The sequence below is a fragment of the Lithobates pipiens genome, unplaced genomic scaffold, assembly GCF_037356315.1.
Source record: "Lithobates pipiens isolate NorthernLeopardFrog02 unplaced genomic scaffold, aLitPip1_a1.2 Scaffold_13, whole genome shotgun sequence".
Taxonomy (NCBI): Eukaryota; Metazoa; Chordata; class Amphibia; order Anura; family Ranidae; genus Lithobates; species Lithobates pipiens.
Window position 1 is genome coordinate 421,447,373 of NW_027507718.1, and position 25,987 is coordinate 421,473,359.

Below are 25,987 nucleotides of genomic sequence, written 5' to 3' on the forward strand. Positions count from 1 at the left end.
CGCGGAGGAAAGTCCGCTCATTTCGAGCGGGTCTCCAGGTAGGCGGGGCCCACGAAGGAGACATTGCTGGCCCCGCCACCTGGTATGGACTTAAAGGTGAGGCCCAACGCCAAAAAAAATCGGCGTGGGGGTTCCCCCCACGTCCACATCAGACCCTTGTCCAAGCACGCTACCCGGCCGGCCAGGAAAGGGGGGACGAGCGAGCGCCCCCCCCCCCCCCCCCGGCCGTTGGTTGTCGGGGTCTGCGGGCGGAGGGCTTATCGGAATCCGGGAGCCCCCTTTAATAAGGGGGCCCCCGGATACCGGCCCCCCACCCTATGTGAATGAGTATGGGGTACAATGTACCCTTACCCATTCACCTGTGAAAAAAAGTACAAGAAAAAAACACAACACAGGGTAAAAAATAGTTTATTGCACTGCTCCGGGGGTCTTCCGTCTTCGGGGGTCTTCTCGCCGGACTCCTCCACTATCTTCTGCTAGCTCTTTTGCTAGCGGAGGAGCCCAGCTTTCTTCCTCCCCGTCGACCTCTTCTTCCGACTTCGGGGGTCTTGTCCCCCTCTTCTGGGGTCTTGTCCCCCCTTGTCGACGGCGAGGAAGAAAGCCGGGCTCCTCCGCTAGCAAAAGAGCTAGCAGAAGATAGCGGAGGAGTCCGGCGAGAAGATCCCCGAAGACGGAAGACCCCCGGAGCTGTGCAATAAACGATTTTTACCCTGTGTTGTGTTTTTTTTGTACTTTTTTTCACAGGTGAATGGGTACATTGTACCCCATACTCATTCACATAGGGTGGGGGGCCGGTATCTGGGGGCCCCCTTATTAAAGGGGGCTCCCTGATTCCGATAAGCCCCCCACCCGCAGACCCCGACAACCAACGGCCAGGGTTGTCGGGAAGAGGCCCTTGTCCTCATCAACATGGGGACAAGGTGCTTTGGGGTGGGGGGGCCCGCGCGGCCCCCCCTTCCCCAAGGCACCCCCCAAGTTGAGGGCACGCGGCCTGGTACGGCTCAGGAGGGGGGATGCGCTCACTCGTCCCCCCCTTTCCTGGCCGGCCGGGTAGCGTGCTCGGACAAGGGTCTGATGTGGACCTGGGATTTTTTCGGCATTGGGGTTCCCCTTTAAGTCCATAGCAGGTGGCGGGGCCAGCGACGTCTCCTTCGCGGGCCCCGCCTACCTGGAGACCCGCTCGAAATGAGCGGACTTTTCTCCGGGCGGGAAAAGTCCGTTCATTTCAAAAGTACGGCGGACTGGCATACCCACAGCCGGATTGTCCGCCGAAATGCGAGTCCGGCGGGAAGATTGGAGTATAAAACTACTTACTAAGTCCGCCGTACTTTCGGGTCAAAAAAGTATGCTGGAGGCTACACACGGGGGGATTGTCCGGCGGACTTGAGTTTGCCGGACTTTTCCACCCGATTGTTTGATCGTGTGTACGCGGCATTAGACACCCTCAGTTTATGGGCTGGACAAAGGAGAATCATCACAATGATGATAAATCTTCTAGTCTAAATGTCTGCAGGGAATTTCAAGAGTCTGATATTACAAATACATTAAAGTTAAAGGAAGTCCTATTGGTTAAAGCTCGGTATTTTAGTTCTTTGGTCTACATACCCTTGGTGGTCATGATAGGGTTTCACTCTCCCTGTAATATTTTGTATTTCTTATTATATAGAATGCAAATGATAGTGTACAAGCATGCCAAAAAGGGCTTAAACACCCCAAAATTCTAGATAGACAGGAGTGGAGAATAATTTTGCTGTTAAAGTATTCAACGCACTTAAGAGGCTAGGAACTGACACAGTCCATAAGGTCATACCTATATGACTTTTTGGTAGAATAACCCTCTAATTTTATCAAATGAGTATACGGTTGCATAAGTTTATGTTAATATATTTACCTGGAGTTTAGCTTTCAGAGAAAGGTGTTAATAGCACATTAGGAGAATAATTCATAATTGTAAGTAGTACCTTTCAAGTTCTTTAGGTTTCAATTTCCACCACGTTTCTGGTTCACGAAATGTTACTTTGTATTTGTGTTTCATGGCCTAATAACAAAAAAAATGTCAAATTCATTGATAAACCGAAATGAGCAAATACAATTAGTTTTATAAATGTTGTATACATCATACGCATTAATTATTTCAATACAAAAAGGGCTACAATTAGTAACCTTTGGAGTTTTTCAAAAAGAAGACATTCATTGCATTTAGCATGTACTATGTCTAAATATCATGTCTAATACCTATTTTAGTTGTCTATGCTGTTACCTTCCTGCCTCCTGGCCACATTTGTCAAATTGAAAATAAACTTATGCCAGTCTACACTTGTCAGTTTTAATGCAAGCTAACTACCCTGTTTCCCCCGAAAATAAGACCTAGCGTGATTGTCGTAATGGCTGCAATATAAGCCCTACCCTGTTTCCCCGAAAATAAGCCCCACCCTGAAAATAAGACCTACAAGGACTTTAACTAGGGCTTATTTGGGGGGTAGGGCTTATATTGCAACCATCACCGACAATCACGCTAGGTCTTATTTTTGGGGAAACAGGGTAGTTGCCTGCTTGCAACATAAGAGGACCCTAAAAATGACATACCAGCTTGACGCAATTTCATTCCGCTTTATTCTGAGAAATGCAAGCATACTCAATCTATTAAACTATGCAAAAATAATAGATTAAAGTAAAATGTGATCACATTGCATGTAAATAAAATGTAATAAACTTTCTCACTATTGCCTACTGAAGCTGCAGTACCTAAACCATAACATCAAGTGTCACACCTATGTGAGCTCAGACATTACGTTCTAAAGGCATGGTCATTAATTATGGAGTTGCCCTTTCTTCTCATTTTGCATCTATAACTTGCTCCACTCCCTTGAGAAGGCTTCCACAAGATTTTGGAGCAAGTCTGTGGGAAATTGTGCCATTCAGGCAAAAAGAGCATTCTTGAAGTCAGGGGAAGACCTAGATTGCAATTTATTTAATTCTAAAGATGTTTAAAGAGGTTCACAACAGGGCTCTGTGAATGACATTTCATTTCCTCCACACCAAACTCATCCAACCATGTCTTTCTGGAACTGGCTTTGTACACAGTCATGATGGAACAGAAAAAGACCTTCCTCAAACGGATGCAAAAAGACTGGAAGTGCACAATGATCTAAAATGTGTTTTTATACTACAGAATTAACAACAGACTTTATTGCAAGCACCTGAACGTAATCATTTGGAAAGGTTCCATACAAAAAGTGTGATGATTAGGTATGCACAAACGTTGACCATATAATGCATTACTAAACACATCTAGCAACAAATGTCCATGGAAATAAACTAAAATGACAACATTGTGAGTGCATTTGTGAAAAAAAAAAAGACAACATTGGCACATGAAAGTGATAAATATGTCCATAATTTTGCCTTTTGGACTATTTACTATGAAGATCCAGTGTGCTTTGCCACCAAAGTCACCTAAACAATGAAAGTGCATGAGAGCTTGCTCTCGTTATACTGTAAATCCCAGATTGAGCACAGCTTTTCCAATTTGAAATATGTGCGTACCTTATTTATCAAGATCTTTACGATTTGTCAGTAAACCCTTCAGCAGCCAATCATATTTAAACAGAAACAAAGCAGACTGTTCCAATAAACTACACTTTATTAATTGGAGCTTGAACTAGAAGTTCACCCAAAAAAAACCTCTAAATTCTCTAAATCTACTGGCAGCCATATTCTAATATTAATCTATCTAACATACCTTTTCTGCAGCTGATCCGGTCTGCAGCAGCCGATGCTGTGTCCAGGAGAGAACCAACAGCTGGGAAATACCTGGGAAGTTACATCACCCATAGAGTTACTATGGGGCTTCTGTTATCGGTTGCCTCTCCTGCCCCCGACTGCACAGAGAAGCCACCACTGACAGCTTAGCGTGGGACTGTATCGGAGCGGCTACACAAAAATAGGAATTTTTCTACAGCATGCCTGTAAAATCCTTTTCTTGGAGTACATCACAGGACACCGATCAGCAATAGTAATTACTATTTGGGTTACATGCCACCTACAGGTGAATGAACACTGCCACACCCAAAAGACCCTAAATCCCCTCTCTCTCTCTCTATATATATATATATATATATATATATATATATATATATATATATATATATATATATATATATATATATATATATATATATATATATATATATATATATATATATATATATATAACCCCTCCTATACAGGAAGTACCTCAGTTTTGTAGCAAGCAATTCCCAAAGAGCGGAGGGGCCTCTATGTCCCGTGATGTGCTCCAAGAAAAGGATTTTACAGGCAAGCTTTAGGAAAAATTTAATTTTCTTTATCGTGCATATCGCAGGACACAGTAATTACTATCTGGGATTTTCCAAAACAATGCCCCTGAGGGGAGGGAGACACCATCATAGAAACTGCTAAAGAAGGACCTACTCTGCTATTTTTAATATGCTGAGGCCAAAGGCAGTACCTTCTACGTGATTGACATCGACCTGGTAAAAACCCTGTAGATGTATAAACAAAAGGACCCAAAAGTGGTCTTGTACACCTGGGCCCGCTGATATCCAATGATGGATGGCCCAAGATACTCCCACACCTAGTAGCGAATCCCTCCCCAGAAAAAATGAGTTTTTTTCCATTTAAACCATAGGCATCATTTGATAAACTGGCAGAACCACTGCTAAATATTGGATGCCGCCTGCCCTTCCTGAGCTCTTCTGGCAGCACAAAGCAGGATTCCTGACTTGTGTCGACAACTCAAGTAGATCCCAAGTGTCTGAACTACCTCTAGAGTAGGTAGCAATCATTCTCTTGCCAACTGTGGATTAGGAGAAAAATAAAAGGCAAATCACTGTCCCAATTCAAGTGAAAACTAAAAACCACTTCAGGCAATAATAATGGATGAGGAACAACATCACCTTATGATGCAAGACCAAAAAATGTCTCCTAGCATGAAAGAGCCGCCAAATCCGACACTCCACTTCGTGACGTGATAGCAACCAAAGAAGCTACCGTCTGAGATGAAAGGACCAACGACACTCCCTGATTGGTTCAAAAAGTTGCCTCTGCAAGGACAGTCAAGATCAAATCAAGTCCCAAGGGCCAAAGAATGGCCTCACAGGCGGGACTGTCCAAGTTACAGTGCCTTGCGAAAGTATTCGGCCCCCTTGAACTTTTCAACCTTTTGCCACATTTCAGGCTTCAAACATAAAGATATAAAATTGAAATTTTTTGTGAAGAATCACCAACAAGTGGGACACAAAATTGTGAAGTGAAACGAAATCTATTGGATAATTTAAACTTTTTTTAGTAAATAAAAAACTGAAAAGTGGTGCGTGCAAAATTATTCGGCCCCTTTACTTTCAGTGCAGCAAACTCACTCCAGAAGATCAGCGAGGATCTCTGAATGATCCAATGTTGTCCTAAATGATTGATGGTGATAAATAGAATCCACCTGTGTGTAATCAAGTCTCTGTATAAATGCACCTGCTCTGTGATAGTCTCAGGGTTCTGTTGAAAGCGCAGAGAGCATCACGAAGACCAAGGAACACACCAGGCAGGTCCGTAATACTGTTGTGGAGAAGTTTAAAGCCGGATTTGGATACAAAATGATTTCCCAAGCTTTAAACATCCCAAGGAGCACTGTGCAAGCGATCATTTTGAAATGGAAGAAGTATCAGACCACTGCAAATCTACCAATACCTGGCCGTCCCTCTAAAATTTCAGCTCAGACAAGGAGAAGACTGATCAGAGATGCAGCCAAGAGGCCCATGATCACTCTGGATGAACTGCAGAGAACTACAGTTGAGGTGGGAGAGTATTTCCATAGGACAACAATCAGTCGTACACTGCACAAATCTGGCCTTTATGGAAGAGTGGCAAGAAGAAAGCCATTTCTCAAAGATATACATAAAAAGTCTTGTCTAAAGTTTGCCACAAGCCACCTGGGAGACACACCAAACATGTGGAAGAAGGTGCTCTGGTCAGATGAAACCAAAATCGAACTTTTTGCCCACAATGCAAAACGATATGTTTGGCGTAAAAGCAACACAGCTCATCACCCTCAACACACCATCCCCACTGTCAAACATGGTGGTGGCAGCATCATGGTTTGGGCCTGCTTTTCTTCAGCAGGGACAGGGAAGATGGTTAAAATTGAGGGGAAGATGGATGCAGCCAAATACAGGACCATTCTGGATAAAAACCTGTTGGAGTCTGCAAAAGACTTGAAACTGGGACGGAGATTTATCTTCCAACAAGACAATGATCCCAAACATACAGCAAAATCTACAAAGGAATGGTTCACAAATAAACGTATCCAGGTGTTAGAATGGCCAAGTCAAAGTCCAGACCTGAATCCAATCGAGAATCTGTGGAAAGAGCTGAAAACTGCTGTTCACAAACACTCTCCATCCAACCTCACTGAGCTTGAGCTGTTTTGCAAGGAAGAATGGGCAAGAATTTCAGTCTCTCGATGTGCAAAACTGATAGAGACATACCCCAAGCGACTTGCAGCTGTAATCGCAGCAAAAGGTGGCTCTACAAAGTATTAACGCAAGGGGGCCGAATAATTTTGCATGCCCCACTTTTCATATTTTTATTAGTTAAAAAAGTTTCAAAAATCCAATAGATTTCGTTCCACTTCACAATTGTGTCCCACTTGTTGGTGATTCTTCACAAAAAATAAAAATTGTATATCTTTATGTTTGAAGCCTGAAATGTGGCAAAAGGTTGAAAAGTTCAAGGGGGCCAAATACTTTTGCAAGGCACTGTACATGCTGTATGAGGTATGAGACAGGGAGTGAGAAACAACGGCCCCTGGGAAAAAAAAATGGATATGGATTAACTCTGACCCTTAACGTTACTTAAGGCCAAAATCCTTTCCTCTACCGATTGTAGAAAAAAAAAAAAAAGAAAATCTCCCATCCACATATTTCTGCGGGTGGCACTTCCTGGCTTCACCCCAGGCAAAAAAAATATTTTCAAGTCCTGTAATTGAAGTTCCCCAAAGCTGGCTTCCAGGGGCTCAACAGTGCTGAGATACAGGACTCAAGACCATCAGTTCCCGCTGGACTGGGAGTGTCCAAAGGAGCAACTCCCACAAGACTCGCTATGCCTGTGTACAAAGCCCGCCTGGGTTAATTCGGCCAACACTAATAACAGAGTTACCACCTTACGGATTTTTTGCAGAAGAGGTGTCAAAATTCGAAACGGGGAAAAAAAAAACGTCAAATAAGGGGGCAACACCTACATGTACCCTTATTGCCAGTGAGACTCTTGTCCCGAACACACCTGTACCAAACTGTCATAGAACTTGGAATGTAGTAGATTCCCCTGCAGAATTCTCCTTGCCACTATCCTATACCTGGAATATGTATTGGTGATAGAGACAGCACTTGTACTGTCCCAGACAGAATGTGCTACACCTCCCTGAGTCGCATGACCTCTGGTGCCGCCCTGGTGGTTGATATAGATATATATATATATATATATGCCTGCAGAGGCATTTCCAGATTGAACGTACAACAGGTTTGACCTATAATCCAGAGCAAGACATACTGGCCAAAATTTCCAAGCTATTGGACAGTATTCTCTCCTGTGGAGACCAAGCCAACTGAACTGTAGCCAGCCTCAAGTCAACTTAGAGAGACTGGCATCAGTGGTTATTTTTCAATTTCCTGAAAAGGAAGAATATCAAGCACCAATTTCTGCTCTGCAACACCCCGGAAACAGCCTTTCAGCAATGCAATGCCTGGATCTTCAAGTTCCAGACAGAGAATTAACCTCTACCAAGACCTGGAGTAGGGCTGTATGTAGGGAATGGGCTTTGACCTAAACACAGCTTCCTCCTGTAGAAATATATCAAAGGAACACCTAGAATTGACTGCTTTCTGAGAAAAGATTATTGAGGTAAAGAGTATGGAGGTGTCTTTAGCAAGCCCAGCACTGGGGCTAGACGCTTTGAGAACCTTCCAGAGCTGTGGCAAACCTAAAGGGAAGATTTAAAAAAAACGGCTTTCCACAGCAATTACAGAAATCTTTGATGAGCTTGGAAACAAACCGCCACATGGAGATGTACTTTAACAGATGATTATGGACCCCAAAATCTTCCTCTTGCAGAGAGGTCATCACTGAACAGTCTAGCCTATCTGAAACAGAAGGATGTTCAGTGGCTTGAGATCTTAAGATATACCTCATGTCCTTATTTGGCTTTGAACTTCTACCATTTAATTGTCTCACAATAATGAGCACATAACTTCTGCTCCAAGAGCAAATGCAAGGCAAAAGACTGACGACTCTGTGACAGACCCAGACAGTCCCAAGAGGTGCACTTAACCTACCAAGTTTCTGCCGGCTAAAGATGGAACAAACCACCTCAGAGACAGCCCTAAGACTTTCTGGCCTGAAATACTCTCAAAACCCAGCAGCCTCAGATGCCTACCTCACCCAAGTGGGGAAAGCCTACAGCATTTGTTATCCCTGGGCAGTCTCCTATCTATATACTAACCAGGCTTGATCCTGCTTAAGCTTCAATCAACCAAGATCAGGCATGATCAAGGTGATGCGGCAACAGTCTGATGAAAAATGCCAAACACCACAGTGGCTCAGATGAACTCGAAACCCCTGTCCATCGGGAGATGTGGACACCACCAGATGCGTGAACCTGAGAGCGGTGCACCTGCTTCCCCCGGCTGCCTCTTTCCTGGAACCATTTAACTGGTATAACATAAATAATGCAGCAACTATATTATTCATCCTAATATACAGTCCTCCAAGGATGCAGGCCTAAAACAATGTTGGTTTACTTCTATGCAACCCCTTAGGTATGCAAGTACCTAGGTATACAAACATGTAGGTATACAAGTATTCTAATACTGCACAGGGTTCCATTACGCAGGGTCCAGAGCCGTAAGGATGCATTACAGGCAAACCTCGAGGAATCTTTTCTCCTTCCAATGAGGCTCGGGTACCATCTATTTTGGCCGACCGTTTTTTCAAATGGATACAATTGAAGTCCATGATTCTTAATAGAACCGTCCAGATCTCCAAGTATGCTCCAAGAGCACGTGTATCACATCAGTGACCACCACCTTACAGACACTGGTGAAAAAAATTTAGGTACTTCCTGTATAGGTGGGGTTATATAAAGGGGGGATCCTGTCTTTTGATTGTGCCAGTGTCCATTCACCTATAGGTGGTGCAACCCAGTGTCCCGTGATGGTATGTATAGTGATTTCTTCTTTACAGTGCTAGATAAATTAGTTTTAGAATGTGGCTGCTGGTAGGTTTAGGGCTAGTTAGGTTTTGGGTGAACTACTTTAATGTGGGTTAATGTATAACTAAAGGCAAAACTATTTTTTTTTTTTAAAGTTTTGAAGTGGAGAGAGATTAGAAAGTCTGTTAGTTTTTTTTATTGCTTTCTGTACCCTCTCTATTGGTCATGTTTACCACTATCTTCTAAAGTGAAACTAAAATCCAATTGGTTGCCTTCAGAACAAGAATGGAAAGGAAATCTTTCATACGAGAGACATTGTTGTTGGTGAACCTTGTGACAACCAGAAATTCCCTCACTTTCGAGGGATCTCCACTGAGTTCTTGTTTTGGCTCTGGGACAGGAAGTGAAGGGAAATCTCCCTAATGGGATACAGATGACAAAAACTGACAAAAGGGTTAAAACTCACATTTAAGTTTTTCCTTTAGTTCTACTTTAATAATCACTTCTGGTGCTTTTTAGCTTGTTACACAAATGTCAAAATGGAAACCTACCGTATATACTCGAGTATAAGCCGAGATTTTCAGCCTCTTTTTTGAGGCTGAAAGTGCCCCCCTCGGCTTATACTCGAGTCATCGCTGTCTGCCCGCTCGATCAGCGTGTCGAGCAGACAGACAGCGGCCATTCTATTCAAAAGCCGCGCCTCCGGCTCCGCCTTCGCCTGTGATAGGCGGAACACTGAATTTCCCAGCAGCCTGTGTTCCGCCTATCACGGACATCGTATCATCCTCGTACTACGGACGAGGATGATACGACGTCTGTGATAGGCGGAACACAGGCTGCTGGGAAATTCAGTGTTCCGCCTATCACAGGCGAAGGCGGCGGCGCAGCTTTTGAATTTTACAATGGCCGCCGACGAAGAGGGCACGGGACGGAGGCAAGGCAAGGCACGGCACGGCACGGGACGGGGGCAAGGCAAGGCACGACACGGGACGGATGCAAGGCAAGGCACAGCACGGGACGGAGGCAAGGCACGGGACGGAGGCTCGGGACAAAGGTAGGCTGGACACACACACACACACACACACACACACACACACACACACGGATGGATGGAGACACACACAGGGATGGATGGATGGATGGATGGAGACACACACACACAGGGATGGATGGATGGATGGATGGAGACACACACACACAGGGATGGATGGATGGATGGATGGAGACACACACACACAGGGATGGATGGATGGATGGACACACACACACACAGGGATGGATGGACGGACACACAGGGATGGACGGACACACAGGGATGGACGGACACACAGGGATGGACGGACACACAGGGATGGACGGACACACACACAGGGATGGACAGGCATGTCTCACCCTCGGCTTATACACGAGTCAATAAGTTTGCCAGTTTTTTTGGGGGTAAATTGGGGGCCTCGGCTTATATTCGGGTCGGCCTATACTCGAGTATATACGGTAAACTGGTTGTAAATACCAAACTACCACATCTTAATAATGAGTATAAATAAGTATAATTATATACAGTTGTGCTCATATGTTTACACACCCTGGCAAGATTTATGATTTTTTGGGCAATTTTTTAGAGAATATGAATAACACAAAAAAAAATTCTCACTCTCATGGTTATTGTTTGGCTTAAGCCATTTATTATCAGTCAACTGTGTTTACCCATTTTAAATCATAATCATAACAGAAACTAACCAAATGACCCTAATCAAAAGTTCTTAATACCGTGTATTGCCTTTAATCTTTAACATCAATGACAGCTTGAAAACTTTTTTGGTATTTGTGGACGAGGCTCTGTATCTTCTCAGATGGTAAAGCTGCCCATTCCTCTTGGCAAAAAGCCTCCAGTTCCTGTAAATTGTTGGGCTGTCTTGAATGAACTGCACGTTTGAGATCTCCCCAGAGTGGCTCAATGATACTGTGGTCAGGAGACTGAGATGGCCACTCCAGAACCTTCAATTTATTCTGCTGTAGCCAATGACAGGTCGACTTGGCCTTGTGTTTTGGATCATTGTCATGTTGGAATGTCCAAGTACCTCCCATGCACAGCTTCCTGGCTGATGAATGCAAATGTATTTTTTGATAACATACTGCATTCATCTTGCCATCAATTTGACCAAATTTCCTGTGCCTTTGTACTTCACACATCCCCAAAACATCAGTGATCCACCTCTGTGTTTCACATTAGGAATGGTGTACTTTCATCATAGGCCTTGTTGACTCCTCTCCAAATGTAGCCTTTATGGTTGTGGCCAAAAAGCTCAATTTCATCACTCCAAATGGCTTTGTGCCAGAAGGTTTGAAGCTTGTCTCTGTGCTGTTTGACATATTGTAAGAGGGATACTTTGTGACATTTGCATAGTAATGGCTTTCTTCTGGCGACTTGACCATGCAGCCCATCTTTCTTCAAGTGCCTCCTTATTGTGCAACTTGAAGCAGCCACACCACGTTTTCAGAAAGTCCTGTATTTCCCCTGAAGTTATTTGTGGGTTTTACTTTGCATCCCGAACAATTTTCCTGGCAGTTGTGGCTGACATTTTAGTTGGTCTACCTGACTGTGGTTTGGGTCAACAAAACACCTAATTTTCCACTTCTTGATTAGAGTTTTAACACTGATGCTGATTGGCATTCTCAATTCCTTGGATATCTTTTTATATCCCTTTCCAGTTTTATACAGTTCAACTTTTTTTCCCACAGATCCTTTGACAATTCTTTTGCTTTCCCCGTGACTCCGAATCCAGAAACGTCAGTGCAGCGCTGGATGAAAGATGCAAAGGTCTATCAGGAGTCCAGAAACTCATTCACCTTTTATACACACATTACAAGCAAACAGATCACAGGCGAGGATGGTTCCCTTTAATAGCCATTCAAACCTCTTTGTGTCAACTTGTGTGCATGTTATCAGGTGAAAATCACCAGGGTATGTCAACTTTTTATCAGGGTCATTTGGGTAGTTTCTGTTGCCATTATGATTTAGAAAAAGTAAACGCAGTTGACTGATAATAAATGGCTTCAGCCAAACACTAACCATGAGTGAAATAAATGTTTTTGTGTTATCATTCATATTTTCTGAAAAATGGCCAAGAAATCATAAATTCTGCCAGGGTATGTAAACCTATTAGCAGAACTGTAACTATGAACAAAGAAAACGCTGGCAAAATATGAACAAAATAAGGAAAAACAAAATCAGGGATATAACAAATCGACATGTACAAATCTCATTCAGTTATTTCAGTGAGTTCAATGTCAAACTGTTCTGACCATAGAGACATATGGCTTCATTTCCCATCCTTGTAAGTTGGTATTGTCTATTATAATCGGTGAGACATTCTTCTCAAATGCATCTTTAGCTGAAACAAAAAAGTGATCTTATAAATGCCTGCTTTTGTGGTAGGGCATAAGTCAAAGTCAACAAGCAAACTGGAAAACTCAACAATAGGATAACAAAGCAAATTATGTCTTTAAAAATATATAGCAGACAAACCAGCTTGTGCAAAATGATCACCTTTCAGCTTACCTGACATTAAAAGAGTATTTAATTTAAAAATAACTGCCAAACGATAAATTCTATAATTTAATGTGAACCCTTGTGATGTTAAAAGACGTAATGTAAACCACCGGTAAAGTACTTACCTTCCAGTTGCTGTCAACACCCACCATTTTTACAAAGTCTTGTGTGCATTTTAACCTCCACATCCCAACCAAGTGACAACATTCAGCCTTAGTGATTGGCCTCTCTTGCACCAAGCATTGTGCTGTGGGGAGGCACAAGGAGTGTCACATATTGCTCCAACCCTGGAAGTAACAGGTAATTCTTCTGACTTTGAAGGTGGAGCGAGTCCAATTTAAAGTGATTATAAACATGGTATATTCAACTGCTCTGTGCAATGGTTTTGCACAGAGCAGCCCTGATCATCCTCTACAGGGGTACACCTCCCGATGCTTTACCTTAATGCAGAGAATGCTTGTAGCCCTAAAAAAAATTAAATAAAAAAAAAGTAGCTCATGTTCCCTTATAGCAGGTTAGACAGCGCAGCGCTTGTGCTGTCTTATCTGCTCCTCTCCAAGCTGTAAAAAACCTGGCTGATCCTGCCAGTTCCTGTGTCCCCCTCTGTGTCCTTACCATGATAATCATGGCTGCTGAGCCCTGATTACTGTGGTCAGTTTACATGCTTCTGTTATCCGCTGCTCTCCTCATTCCCTGCCTGCCAGCTCTGTGTGAGCTGTCTCCACCCACCTGCATGCATCGGGGTGCCTATGCATGAAAATGTCAATAGAGATACACGTTACATATCGCCGTGCACGCCAGGTGAGAGCAATAATTCTAACACACAACCTCTAACACACCACTAAACTGATACCTATAGGGGTCTTTTGAAGTGTCGTCTATAGAAAATATAGGGTACTGAAGCTTGACGCCATTTCATGGGCGCACAAAAATTTAAGATTTGGCATATTGGTTATCTATTTACTTGGTGCAACCTCGCCTTTTTTATTTTAACCAAACATGTGGGGAATTAATTTATTGCGTTTGTTCGCCCTAAAATTCACCTCTGCAGTAATATCGTGTGACATTAAAAATTCCACTGTTTCATTCCCTAGGGTATCTGCTTTCATAAAATGTATAATATGTGTGGGTTTTGTGTAATCTTCAGGTCTAAAATTACTTTTTAAATGTGTGCAAAAAATGCAAGAACGGCTCTGGCAACAAAAGGATTAAACTAAAGCCGCGTACACACGTAGCCGACTATCCGACGGACTTCCCGAACGGGCTACTTGCCCACACACGGCACTTTTTGAGCGGACTAATACGGTGTATTAAGTCCGCTGTACTATCCGCCTTACTTTTGAAATGAACGGACTCGCCCACACACGCGGAGGAAAGTCCGCTCATTTTTAGCACGTCTCCAGGAAGGTGGGGCCCGCGAAGGAGACGTCGCTAGCCTCGCCACCTGGTATGGACTTAAAGGGGAACCCCAACCCCCGAAAAAAACGGCATGAGGGTCCCCCCCAGGTCCACATCAGACCCTTGTCCGAGCATGCTAGCCGGCCAGGGAAGGGGGGGGGGGACGAGCGAGCGCCCCCCCTCAAAGCAACTTGTCCCCATGTTGATGAGGACAAGGGCCTCTTCCCGATAACCCTGGCCGTTGGTTGTCTGGGTCTGCGGGCGGGGGGCTTATCGGAATCCGGGAGCCCCCTTTAATAAGGGGGCCCCCGGATACCGGCCCCCCAGCCTATGTGAATGAGTATGGGGTACAATGTACCCCTACCCATTCACCTGTAAAATAAAGTACAAAAAAACACAACACACAAGGGTTAAAATAGTTTATTGCACAGCTCCGGGGGTCTTCCGTCTTCTGGGGTCTTCTCGCCGGACTCCTCCGCCATCTTCTTCTAGCTCTTTTACTAGCGGAGGAGCCCGGCTTTCTTCCTCGCCACCGCCCTCTTCTTCCGACTTTGGGGGTCTTGTCCCCTTCTTCGGTTCTTCTGCCGGGCCATCGCGCCTTCTTATAGCTCTTTTACAGGCGGTGGCCCGGTCTTCTGTTGCTGCTGTCGTCGCCGCCTTCTGTTCTTCTCTTCAGATATTGCCTCGTCACATCCTCCGCTCACAATGGCTCCGACGCGACGCGCGGCGACTTATATAGGGACATCACCGGATGATGTCCCCGCCCATTATGGTGTCACAGTCTCAGAGGATGCTGGGACTGTGACATCATCCGGTGATGTCCCTATATAAGTCGCCGTGCGCCCGGTCCCCGTCATTGTAAGCGGAGGGAGCGACGAGGCAGCATCTGAAGAGAAGGCAGCAACGACATCGGTGACAGAAGACCAGGCCACCGCCTGTAAAAGAGCTATAAGAAGGCGTGGTGGCCTGGCAGAAGAACCGAAGAAGGGGACAAGACCCCCAAAGTCGGAAGAAGAGGGCGGCGGCGAGGAAGAAAGCCGGGCTCCTCCGCTAGTAAAAGAGCTAGAAGAAGATAGCGGAGGAGTCCGGCGAGAAGATCCCCGAAGACGGAAGACCCCCGGAGCTGTGCAATAAACTATTTTAACCCTTGTGTGTTGTGTTTTTTTGTACTTTATTTTATAGGTGAATGGGTAGGGGTACATTGACTTTGACATTGAATTCACTTATTAAAGGGGGCTCCCGGATTCCGATAAGCCCCCCGCCCGCAGACCCCGACAACCAACGGCCAGGGTTGTCGGGAAGAGGCCCTTGTCCTCATCAACATGGGGACAAGGTGCTTTGGGGTAGGGGGGCCGCGCGCCCCCCCCCCTTCCCCAAGGCACCCCCCATGTTGAGGGCACGTGGCCTGGTACAGCTCAGGAGGGGGGCCACTCGCTCGCCCCCCCTTTCCTGGCCGGCCGGGTAGCGTGCTCGGACAAGGGTCTGATGTGAACCTGGGGGGGACCCCCACGCCGATTTTTTCGGCGTTGGGGTTCCCCTTTAAGTCCATACCAGGTGGCGGGGCCAGCGACGCATCCCTACCTGGAGACGTGCTCAAAATGAGCGGACTTTTCTCCGGGCGGGAAAAGTCAGTTCATTTCAAAAGTATGGTGGACTGGCATAGGCACGGCCGGATTGTCCACCGAAATGCAAGTCCGGCAGGAAGATTGGAGTGCAAAACTACTTTCTAAGTCCGCCGTACTTTTGGGTAAAAAAAAGTACGCCGCAGGCTACACACGGGGGGATTATCCGGCGGACTGGAGTTTGCCGGACTTTTCCACCCGATTGTTTGATCGTGTGTACGCGGCATAAGAAACATTTACCATTTTAATAAAAATTTTAAATAAATAAAAAAAGGGTAATTTTGAAATTGACAGCAGCAAAAGGTCTCTAAAAAGTTTACCATGGTGTAGCATCCCCTCTTCTTTTAACAACACTCTGTAAACATCTGGGAACTGAGGATACCAGTTTTTGGTGTTTTTGAAGAGTAATATTGGCCCATTTGATTACTCTGACCATAAAACAGGTTTCCACTTTGCAACATACCATTTAAAATGAGCTTTGGCCAAGAGAAGATGACAGCATGATAGCACTTTAACTTGCATTGATGGCACGAGGAACTGTGTCCACAGACAGCGATTTCTGGAGGTATTCCTGAGCCCATGTAGTGACGTTCATCACAGAATCATACCCGTTTTTAATGCAGTGCCATCTGAGGGCCTAAAGAGAACAGGCATCCAATATTGCATTTTGGCCTCGTCCCTTGTGCACATAGATTTCTCCAGATTTTCAGAATCTTTTGATGATATTGTGAACTGTAGATTATATGTTTCAAGTCTTCGCAGTTTACGTTGAGGAACAATTTTTAAAATTGTTCAACAATTTTTAGATGTAGCTTTTCACAGATTGGTGAACCCCTGCCCATCTTAAACTTTCAAGACACTTGGAATCTCTAAGATGCGTTTTTTATACCCAGTCATGTTACTGACCTGTTGCCAATTAAACCAATTTGTTGCAAAATGTTCTTCCAGCTCTTCTTTGTTAGTACCACTTACTTTGCCAGCTTTTTGTTTCCCTGTCCCAACTTGTTAGAGATGTGTTGCTGCCATTAAATTTCATATGTACCTTATTTATTTCTTAAAATTGTACATTTTCTCAGTTTAAACATTTGAAGTTTTCTATTTTCTATTGTGAAAAAAATATGGATTAATGAGATTTGCAAATCAATGGATTTTGGTTTTATTTATTTTACACAGCATCCTAACTTTTATGGAATTGGGGTTGTATTTTCTTTACATTTCTCTGGTCTTTTTTTAGAGATAAATTCCAAGAATGTAGAATTGGTCTTTCATGTCACCAATGGCTTTGATATTGTACTAGTGTTAGATTGACTATTTCTCTGGGTTAAAAACGTAAAAGTCCCTGGGCCTAATGGCTTCTCAGCCATATACCGTTAAAACATACTGATTTAACTTGCCACTTTTATAACCCAAACATTGTACAAAGACATAATGAGCAGGGGTTTAATCCTAAAAAAAGCTCTGCTTCTTTTCCTAAGCTTTGCACCACCTCAGTACACATCCCCACTGTATCACATTAGCCATAACACTTATCTTTTGCCACCAACAGGACACAACCTGCCTAGGGCAATCATTAAAGCAGAGCTGCCTTTTGCAATACCATGTCATGTCAAAGAGCCTCTTCCCAGACTGTCTGTACCACTAGCTCTCCAATCTGTACATTTTTAGAAAGGCTCTCTAGCTTTCTAGTCAAAAGACAACTTTTTTTTTTTTTTTACACCCTTTATGGGGTTTCTTTTGGCAGTTGATGTCTGTGTCCTTTTGCTGCCCTCTATTGGTTACTGAGCTCATCCAAGAACATCTCATTAAACACAGGGACAAGACCTGCTCAAATTTGTAAACATGTTAGACAATACCCCTTTGTGACAACAAAAACCCCCAACTTAGGAGAAACAGTCCAAATATTTTTATGTGTTGCTTGAAATTAGAATTTTTTCTTTATTATTATTATTATTTTATTGGCCTATTTATGGCCAGCCACAGAAACAGATTTTTAAGGTTGAATCTAGTTTTTATTAAGATTTTTTTAAGATACAAAAATAACATAAGTCAAAAGTCAAACTGTTAGGTGGGGGAGGAATTGGGGAAGGGAAGGATAAGAAGGGAGGGATGATCTGAGAAGGGAAGGGGGGGGGGGTCAGCAGAAAGAGATTGATAACTTACTTGTAGGTTAAGCTATATAGGATTATCCAATAATTTTCCTTTAATAGTTAATAATTCACTGTGTCTCTGAATTAAATATAGATGGGGCCTAATCCTCAAGTGGACACACTATTGAGGAGGAGGTCCGAGGAGGAATAGTGAAGCCATGCGTACCATAATAGAGTGTGTTTATCCCAAGTGTCTCCCAACTTGGCTTGTATCTCTTCCATAAGCATGGTGTCATTTAGGGTGTCTATCCATCTTGTAATAGGTGGGATGGTTTTGGTTTTCCAAAATTGGGTGATGATATGACAGGCTACGGACAAGAAGAACCTGAGAAGGCTTTTCTTGTGAGGTAGACCCTGGTAGTATGGATAATAGGGCCATCTTGGGGGAGAACAGCAGGGATACATTGTATAAGTCATTATAAATACCAAATACCTTGTCCCAAAAAGGGCAAACTCAGTCGACTACCACCAGATGTGAACATAGGAGCCTTTTCCTGCGTGACAGCACCAGCACATGTCAGACGTATCTGGGTACATCTTGTTCATCGTGACTGGATCCCTATACCATTGTGATAATAATTTTGTCATTTTTCTCTTGTGAGAACCTGGATATGGATGACTTGTGTGTGAGTGTGAATGAGGTGAACCACTGTTCCGGGGTTATCTCCAGACCCAGGTCTCTGGACCATTTTTGAGTAAAATTGGGCAGTGAGTTATACGTGTGGGATTGTATGTCTTTGTAAATCAGAGACAGAGGGTGTTTGGGGGTCTGAGAGAGACTACACATATCTTCCAATGTTGCGAGTGGTCTGTGGACCTGTCCGGAGAGGTTAAGCATCTTACTATGTTGTGTCAGGTATAGCATAGAGAGCCAGTCAATCAAATGGGGGGGGGGGGGATTGGGTGTCCTGTTGTGGGTGGAATTGGCCTGTGGAAGAGTGAACAAACTGCCTGTCTGTAGGCCATTGTTCTCTCGTATACGGACCACACTGTCCTCGAGTTCTGTAGGCTGGGAGTGCTGGGTTATCGAATAAGGATGAGAGAGGACTGGGATCCATGGATAGGGCAAAGGTGGCTTTTCTGTACCATGTGGTTAGTGCTGCTATTGTCAGAGGGGATATTCCGTCAATTGTGCGGTATGTAGCATTTTATCCCCATAAAAGAGCTCTAAGGTCTACCCGTGTCATGTCCTGTTGGATGACAGCGGATGCTTTGGTTAAGGGTCGCGGGAACCAGTCGAGGAGTCTTGAAATTATGGCCGATGAGTGATATAACTGAAAGTCCAGGAGACCAATGCCTCCTCGAATTTTAGGGGCGCGCAGTATTTTGTGTTTAAATCTGGGGGGGTGGTGTTGACAGGTGAACTTTACTGCCAGGGAGGGAAGCAAGAGGAAGAAAGCTTTGGGGAGGAGTATGGGCAATGTTTGAAATAATAGGATTTTTGTACTCACCATAAAATCCTTTTCTCTGGAGTTCATTGACACAGCTCCTTTAGTTCTTGACCTTAGGTTATCAGTACTAGGCAGAACATGTAAAACATGTAAAAACAGCAAGACTGCATGGCACCGCCCAGGGGGCGGTCCCTCTGGCTATAACCCCTCACCCTGCTTCCTGCAGCTCAGTTCGTCAAAAAGCAGTACCAACATAAATAGGAGGGGTGGGTGCTGTGTCCGTCAATGAACTCTAGAGAAAAGGATTTTACAGTGAGTACAAAAATCATATTTTCTCTTTCATTCATTCATTGACGGACACAGCTCCTTTAATTCTTGACCTTAGGGACGTCCCCAAGCAGTGTCAAAAAACGAGGGGTAGAAAAGACAAAACATAACTTCACTCACAATCAAAGGAACACCTCAACAGAGGAGTTTCCATCTTCAACGGTCGCCATCAAAACCTGCGGCCAACTTATGCATCTAAAGATGTGTTCACAACAAACCTGTAACTTAAAGAAAGTATAAAATTGCAACCTTACACAGGCGCCTGCAAAATCTTGCATCCGAAGATGCGCTTACGTCAACTTTGTAGAATTTAGGGAAAGTGTGAACGGACGACCAAGTCACCGCCTTACACACCTGGGAGACAGACGCTTGATGTCGGAAAGCCCAGGAGGTTCAAATTGCCCTGGTGGAATGAGCTGTGACAGGAAAAGGGGGCACTCACCCCTTTAAGGCATAGGCCTGAACCACGATCTGTCTGATCCACCGAGAAAAGGGGGGTATGACGAGACCGCCAGACCTTTTTTCGGACCAGCCACGAGACAAACAGAGTGACTTCTGGAAAGGAGCCTTAGCAGACAGATACACCCATAGCCCTTGTACACACGGTCGGAGATTCCGTCGGAATGTGTCCGATCGGAGCGTTTTGTCGGATATTCCGACTGTGTGTGGTCTGCATCAGACTGTTTCCGTCGGACCAACTTTTCCAACTTGCCGGAAATATTTTACGACAAAATGCTCCGATCGGACATACTCCGATCATGTGTAGAGAATTCCGATCGGACAAAGTGCCACGCATGCGCAGATCAAATTCCTACACCAAAGCTATTGGCTACTAGCGTGAACATAGTCCCGTCATAACGAAATAACGTCATCACGTCGGATTTTCCGACAACTTTGTCCGACCATGTGTATACAACAGTTTCGGACAAAATCCGACAGATTTGGTTGTCGGAATCTCCGACCGTGTGTACAAGGGCATAGAGCCCAGACCACATCCAGGGAATGTAAGGCAACTTCTTTCGGACGTGTCGGCTTAGGACATAGGGATAGTAACATGATGTCCTTATTTAGATGAAATGCCAAAACCACCTTTGGAAGAACGGAGGGCTGCGGACATAGCACCGCCTTATCCTTGCGGATGACCAGGTAGGGAGACTTGCATGACAAGGCCGCTAACTCAGAAACCCTCCTGACAGATGTAATTATGTTAAGCTTCTACCTCCCTTAATTCTGAGGTAGAAGCTGCTCTCAAAAGGAGGTTGTCTAGGTAACCCATGATTGCGATCCCACGTTGCCTTAACAACGCCAGAATTGGAGCTAACACCTTGGTAAAGACTCGGGATGCTGATGCTAGGCCAAAAGGGAGAGCCACAAACTGGTAGTGCTCTTCCCCGACTGCAAATCGCAGAAACCTCTGATGCTTGAGGCATATGGGTACATGTAAGTATGTGTCCTTGATGTCCAAGGACACCAGAAAGTCCCCCTGAGGGAATGCAGTGACCACAGAGCGAACTGATTCCACCCTAAACCTTTGCACTTTCACAAAGCTATTGAGGGCCTTCAAGTCCAGGATTAGACATACCTCTTCCTTTTTGGGGACTACAAACAGACTGGAGTAGAATCCCTGAAACATTTCCAGCATCGGTACAGGTACTACTATCACCCCGCCCCACGCAGCAGCAGGTCCTGTACTGCTCTGAACAGGGATTCCCGACGGGCCGGAAGCAGATGTAGGCTGGAGGGAAAAAATCTGTTTGGTGGACAAGAAAGAAACTATCTTGTATCCCGATGAAACCAGTTCACAGACCCATTGGTCGGACAGTAGGGAGGTCCACCGAGCTGCAAACTCCCGAAGGCGACCCCCCACCCAACAGTCGGGCAGGGGCAAACCTTCATGTGGTAACATTTTTGCTCGCAGACTTGTTTGGCTTGCAAAACCAGGGATGCTTTTGTCCTTCAGCAGGCGCCTTGTCGGACTGGGAACACTTACCTGCCAACCTGGGCAGGAGAAAAAGCCTTTTCTAAGAGGAAAAAGTTTGCCATTTTCTACAGCGTGGCTCCTTACCCTTCTTGGACTGCGGAAGCAATGTGCTCTTCCCACCGGTAAAATTTTTAATAATGTCATCCAGTAAAGCTCCAAATAGCCCCTCACTTTGGAAGGGCAAATTAGCCAGCGCTTTCTTAGATGCCTGGTCCGCAGACCAGCATTTCAGCCAAATCAGGCGCTGTAGCACCACTGCTGATGCTCTAGAGAGCAGGGGGGCCGTATCCAGGGCCGCATAACAGACATACTTAAGACAATGCACCAACTGATCTGCCAGTTCTACGCAGACCAGGGAAGTCTGTTGCTTCTCCAATTCACAGTGCAACAACTTTGCCCATTCAGTAAGCATCTGCAACACCAAGGCCGTGGCCAACACAGGTCGTAACGCTGACCTCACCCCTGTAAACATGGACCAGGCCACTGCCGGCAAGGTCCTTGAAGGCAGGAGTCCCTTCTACCGGAATCGTGTTTACTTTACTTAACCTGGATACTGGGGGGGGGGGGGGGGGGGTGGTCAACGACCGGAGGAGACGCCCATTTTTTCCAGGAGGCTCTCCTCAAAGGGGTAACTCACCGCCATTCTTCTCTGGACTGAAAAGGCTAGAGAAGGCCCTTGTATATGAACTTATCAAGATAAGTCAAATACGGAAACACCTTAGGCGTGTGGGCCGGCTTGCGGGACCCAAAAGGGACAGCCACCTCAGAATAAGTTACTGCTGCATCCTGTATCTTCAGGGTATCCCGCCCCGCTGTGATAAGTGCTCCTAATAGCGCTTTTTCCTGCACTAACCCGGACACAGTCATTCTCACTGTCCGAATGGTCCTGGTCCGCATCCTCTGACATGTCAGAACAGGGGCCACCAGTCACCGCAGGGCCCGACTCAGAGTTCTCGCCAGAAGACGGGGGAGCGCGGTTTTTACCCTTCTTGCGCCCTGCACGCCGCTTTCACCCTGTCAACAAAGGTCTCCAGGACCGCTGACAAAGCGTCCACAGGCACCGCATTTTGAGCAGGTGAGCCGGTTGCAATAGCAGGGATGTCTGGCGAAAAAGTGCCAGCTTCTGACGCCATGCTGATCCAAAATCCCAACCTCCTAGCTGCTCACAGACTGAGGGGGCCCCCCCTGCAGGACTCGCCAACCTGACCTACTGCTGCAGCCTGCTGCCGCTGTCTGCTCTGCCCTGTGTCAGTCACAAAGTGCTCAGAGTAAAAACCGCACTGTTCTGAAGTATACAGACACCAGCACTAGAGTTAAACCGCGCTGAGGCAAGAAAATGGCTGCCGGGTGTCCCAGCAAAAAAAAATCACAGAGAAAATGTCTGCCGACCCTTCTAGAAAATGTCTGACAGCATATACCATGCATAAGGCTACAGGAAAATGGCCGCGGTCCACGCGGCAGCCTCCCCTCATGGCAAACAGCTTGAGTACCTCACAGTGAAAGAAAAAGGCAGGGAAAGAAAGAGCGGACCCTGACAGCCAGCGCAGCCCCCCCGCTAAGGCCCGGAGCCCCCCCCGGAGGATCCCCGGCCAGGTACATACACCGCACCTCATGCCCAGTCACACAGTAGCCCAAGCAGGGAGAGGATGGAATGAGGGATAGGGAGAGAGGAAAGGGAGAGTGAGAGACCCCCTAGTCAATCTCCCAGGGAATGCCCAGCTGCTCCAACCTGCCGAGGGGGGGGGGGGCCATACTTACTCCTCCTGTTGGGATTGCTGGACGCATTCCACCACTGACTCATCACCCGAGCAGTACGGGGTGGCTGTTGGCCATGGCACACTGACATGGACAGCAGTAGACCGGTCATATATATGTGCCCCGGAGCATATAGCTCACCGGCCGCCCCTGGAGCAGAAGGGGCATGCCATGGCCAACCCAACGTGTAGCTAAGGCCTGCTCCCGCTCAATGGCCAGGCTGGGGAGACTACAAGGATCTACATAATCCAGCCTGTCACCCAGCCCGGCTGTTGATTGTAGATCACAGGATCAAAATTGCAGAAAAAATGAAAAAAAATTCCCAGGACCAATGGTCCCATCAGAGAGCCGAATGCTTCTCCACTAGGCAGAAAAAAACTGAGCTGCAGGAAGCAGGGTGAGGGGTTATAGCCAGAGGGACCGCCCCCTGGGCGGTGCTGTGCAGTCTTGCTGTTTTTACATGTTTTACATGTTCTGCCTAGTCCTCTCCTGAAGGTGGCATGATAACCTAAGATCAAGAATTAAAGGAGCTGTGTCCATCAATGAACGAAAGAGAGAAATTTGGGGAGAATATCCATTTTGAGGACATTCGTATGTACCCACCATGAGAGCTTGAGATGATGCCAAGATTCTAGGGATGGTCGGATTTTAGTCAGCAGAGGACTGTAGTTCAGTCCTCAAGTATTTAATTGAACGTGACTGCCAATGGAATGGGAATTGTTTCTGTACCAGGGATGCTGTAGTAGGATTAAGGGAGATATTCAGGGCTTCAGTTTTAGTGATATTCAATTTAAAATTGCTGTGTGCTCCGAAGCGGTCAAGCTCTTGCAGTAATGCGGGGATGTTGATCTGCGGATGGGCAACATATAGGAGTAGGTCATCTGCATTGAGTGATAACTTGCGATGGGCTGAGGGGGTGGGGATACCGTGTATGGAGTCATTACTTCGAATGGCCTGGGCCAGGTGTTCTACAGTAAGTGCAAATAATAATGGTCTGAAGTGGTAATGGGTTGGTCAAGGGCATCTATGTCAGAAGGGGGATCCTAGGTAGGGCCATTCCTAGGATGTATTGATGTAGGTCTGAGGCAGTCAGGGAAGGGGGTTATTTTGCATCTCAGTTTGAGTGAGATTGTATAGGGAGGAGTAGTAGTCTCTGAATTCGGAGACTATCTCCAAGTTTTTGTGTTTCCTTTGTTTTGATGGTGAAGTAATGTGGGGGATGTTTTGTCTTTGTTGTCTAGTATGTATAACCTTAGCTAAATGTCTTCCACATTTATTTGCTTGGGAATAACGGATATGACGACCTTTGTTGCAAGCGGTTAATGATCTGTGAATAATTGTAACAAATCTCGTTGCATTTGACAATTCTACTAATGACAGACAGATTTTTAAAGGAGAAGTATGTGAATCCTGTTTTTTGCAGATTCATACTTACCTAGGTGGATGCAGCTTCAGACCAATGCTGATCTGTCCCCCGACACCTCTTCACCGAGATCCGAGCCATCGAGCACCGCTGATGGCTCGGTTCTCTCGGTTCCCTGAGCAGAGAGCTGCTACTGTCAATCAGCAGCTCTCCTGCTCTGCTCCTCCACACTCACTGGATCGCTGAGCTGTGCAGGGGCAGGGAGTGGCTGTCTCAGCCTCTCAGCAATTCACTGAGAGGTGGAGACTGCCACCAGTCCAGGCACCTGGCGAATCCAGACTTCCAGGATCAGGATGACACAGTGCCTGGACTGATCTTGGGGACGTCAGCAGAGAGCAGACTTTAGACCGCTCTCTGCTGAAAACGGGTCGCAGGAGTGCAAAACAAATTGCACTCCTGTGACCCACAGGAGAAGACCAGCAGAATGAGCTCAGGCTGGACTTCTCCTTTAAAACAAGCACATACTGATAAGGTTATTAACAATTCGGTGTTAATATTAATATTCAGATCTAAAAAATGATTATAAAATCGATCTTTGCAACAGCCCAAATAAAAAACAAAAATGAGCCTCTTAATCACTTGCGTCCACGCTATAGCCGAAAGACAGCTACAGCGCGGACTTAATTTGCAGAGAGGGCGTCCCTGGAAGTCCTCCCATGCTTGAGCGGCACGCTCTGTGATCAGCGAGTCTATGAGACTCATCTGATCACAGATCGTCGTAAGGGGTCGATCCCGACCCCTTACTACATGATCAGCTGTCAGCCAATGAAAAAAACGATTACCGGTGGCTGCGAGGGGGAAATCGGTTCCGATCATGGAAAGTCACCAGCATCACCTACCAATGCCCACAATACCACCCATCAGTGCTGCCTATCAGTGCATTCAGTGTCACTTGATGCCCACAGTGCCACCTATCAGTGCCCAAGTGCAGCCTTAAATCACCAATAAATCGTCATTACCAGTGCTGCCTACCAGTGCCATCCATCAGTGCCACCCAATCAGTGCCCACCAGTGCCATCTAATCAGTGTCATCTTATCTGTGCCTATCAGTGTCGCCTTATCTGTGTCCATCAGTGCAGCCTCATCAGCGAATATCAATGAAGGAGAAAAATTACCAGTTTGCAAAATTTTATAACAAACTATAAAAAAAATTTCAAA

General features: G+C 45.6%; 1 protein-coding gene across 7 annotated transcripts in view; it reads right to left on the bottom strand.

Moving 5' to 3' along the window:
- N4BP2 (NEDD4 binding protein 2) overlaps nucleotides 1–25,987 on the bottom strand; it is a 227,704-nt gene that overhangs the window by 114,722 nt on the left and 86,995 nt on the right. For all 7 annotated transcript variants that reach the window (XM_077477610.1, XM_077477609.1, XM_077477605.1 and 4 more), the window contains 2 exons: nucleotides 12,539–12,627; nucleotides 1,962–2,038 (listed from right to left, as the gene is read on the bottom strand). In XM_077477610.1, coding sequence (XP_077333736.1) covers nucleotides 1,962–2,038; nucleotides 12,539–12,627 — 166 coding nt within the window. The remainder of the gene's footprint in view (nucleotides 1–1,961; nucleotides 2,039–12,538; nucleotides 12,628–25,987) is intronic.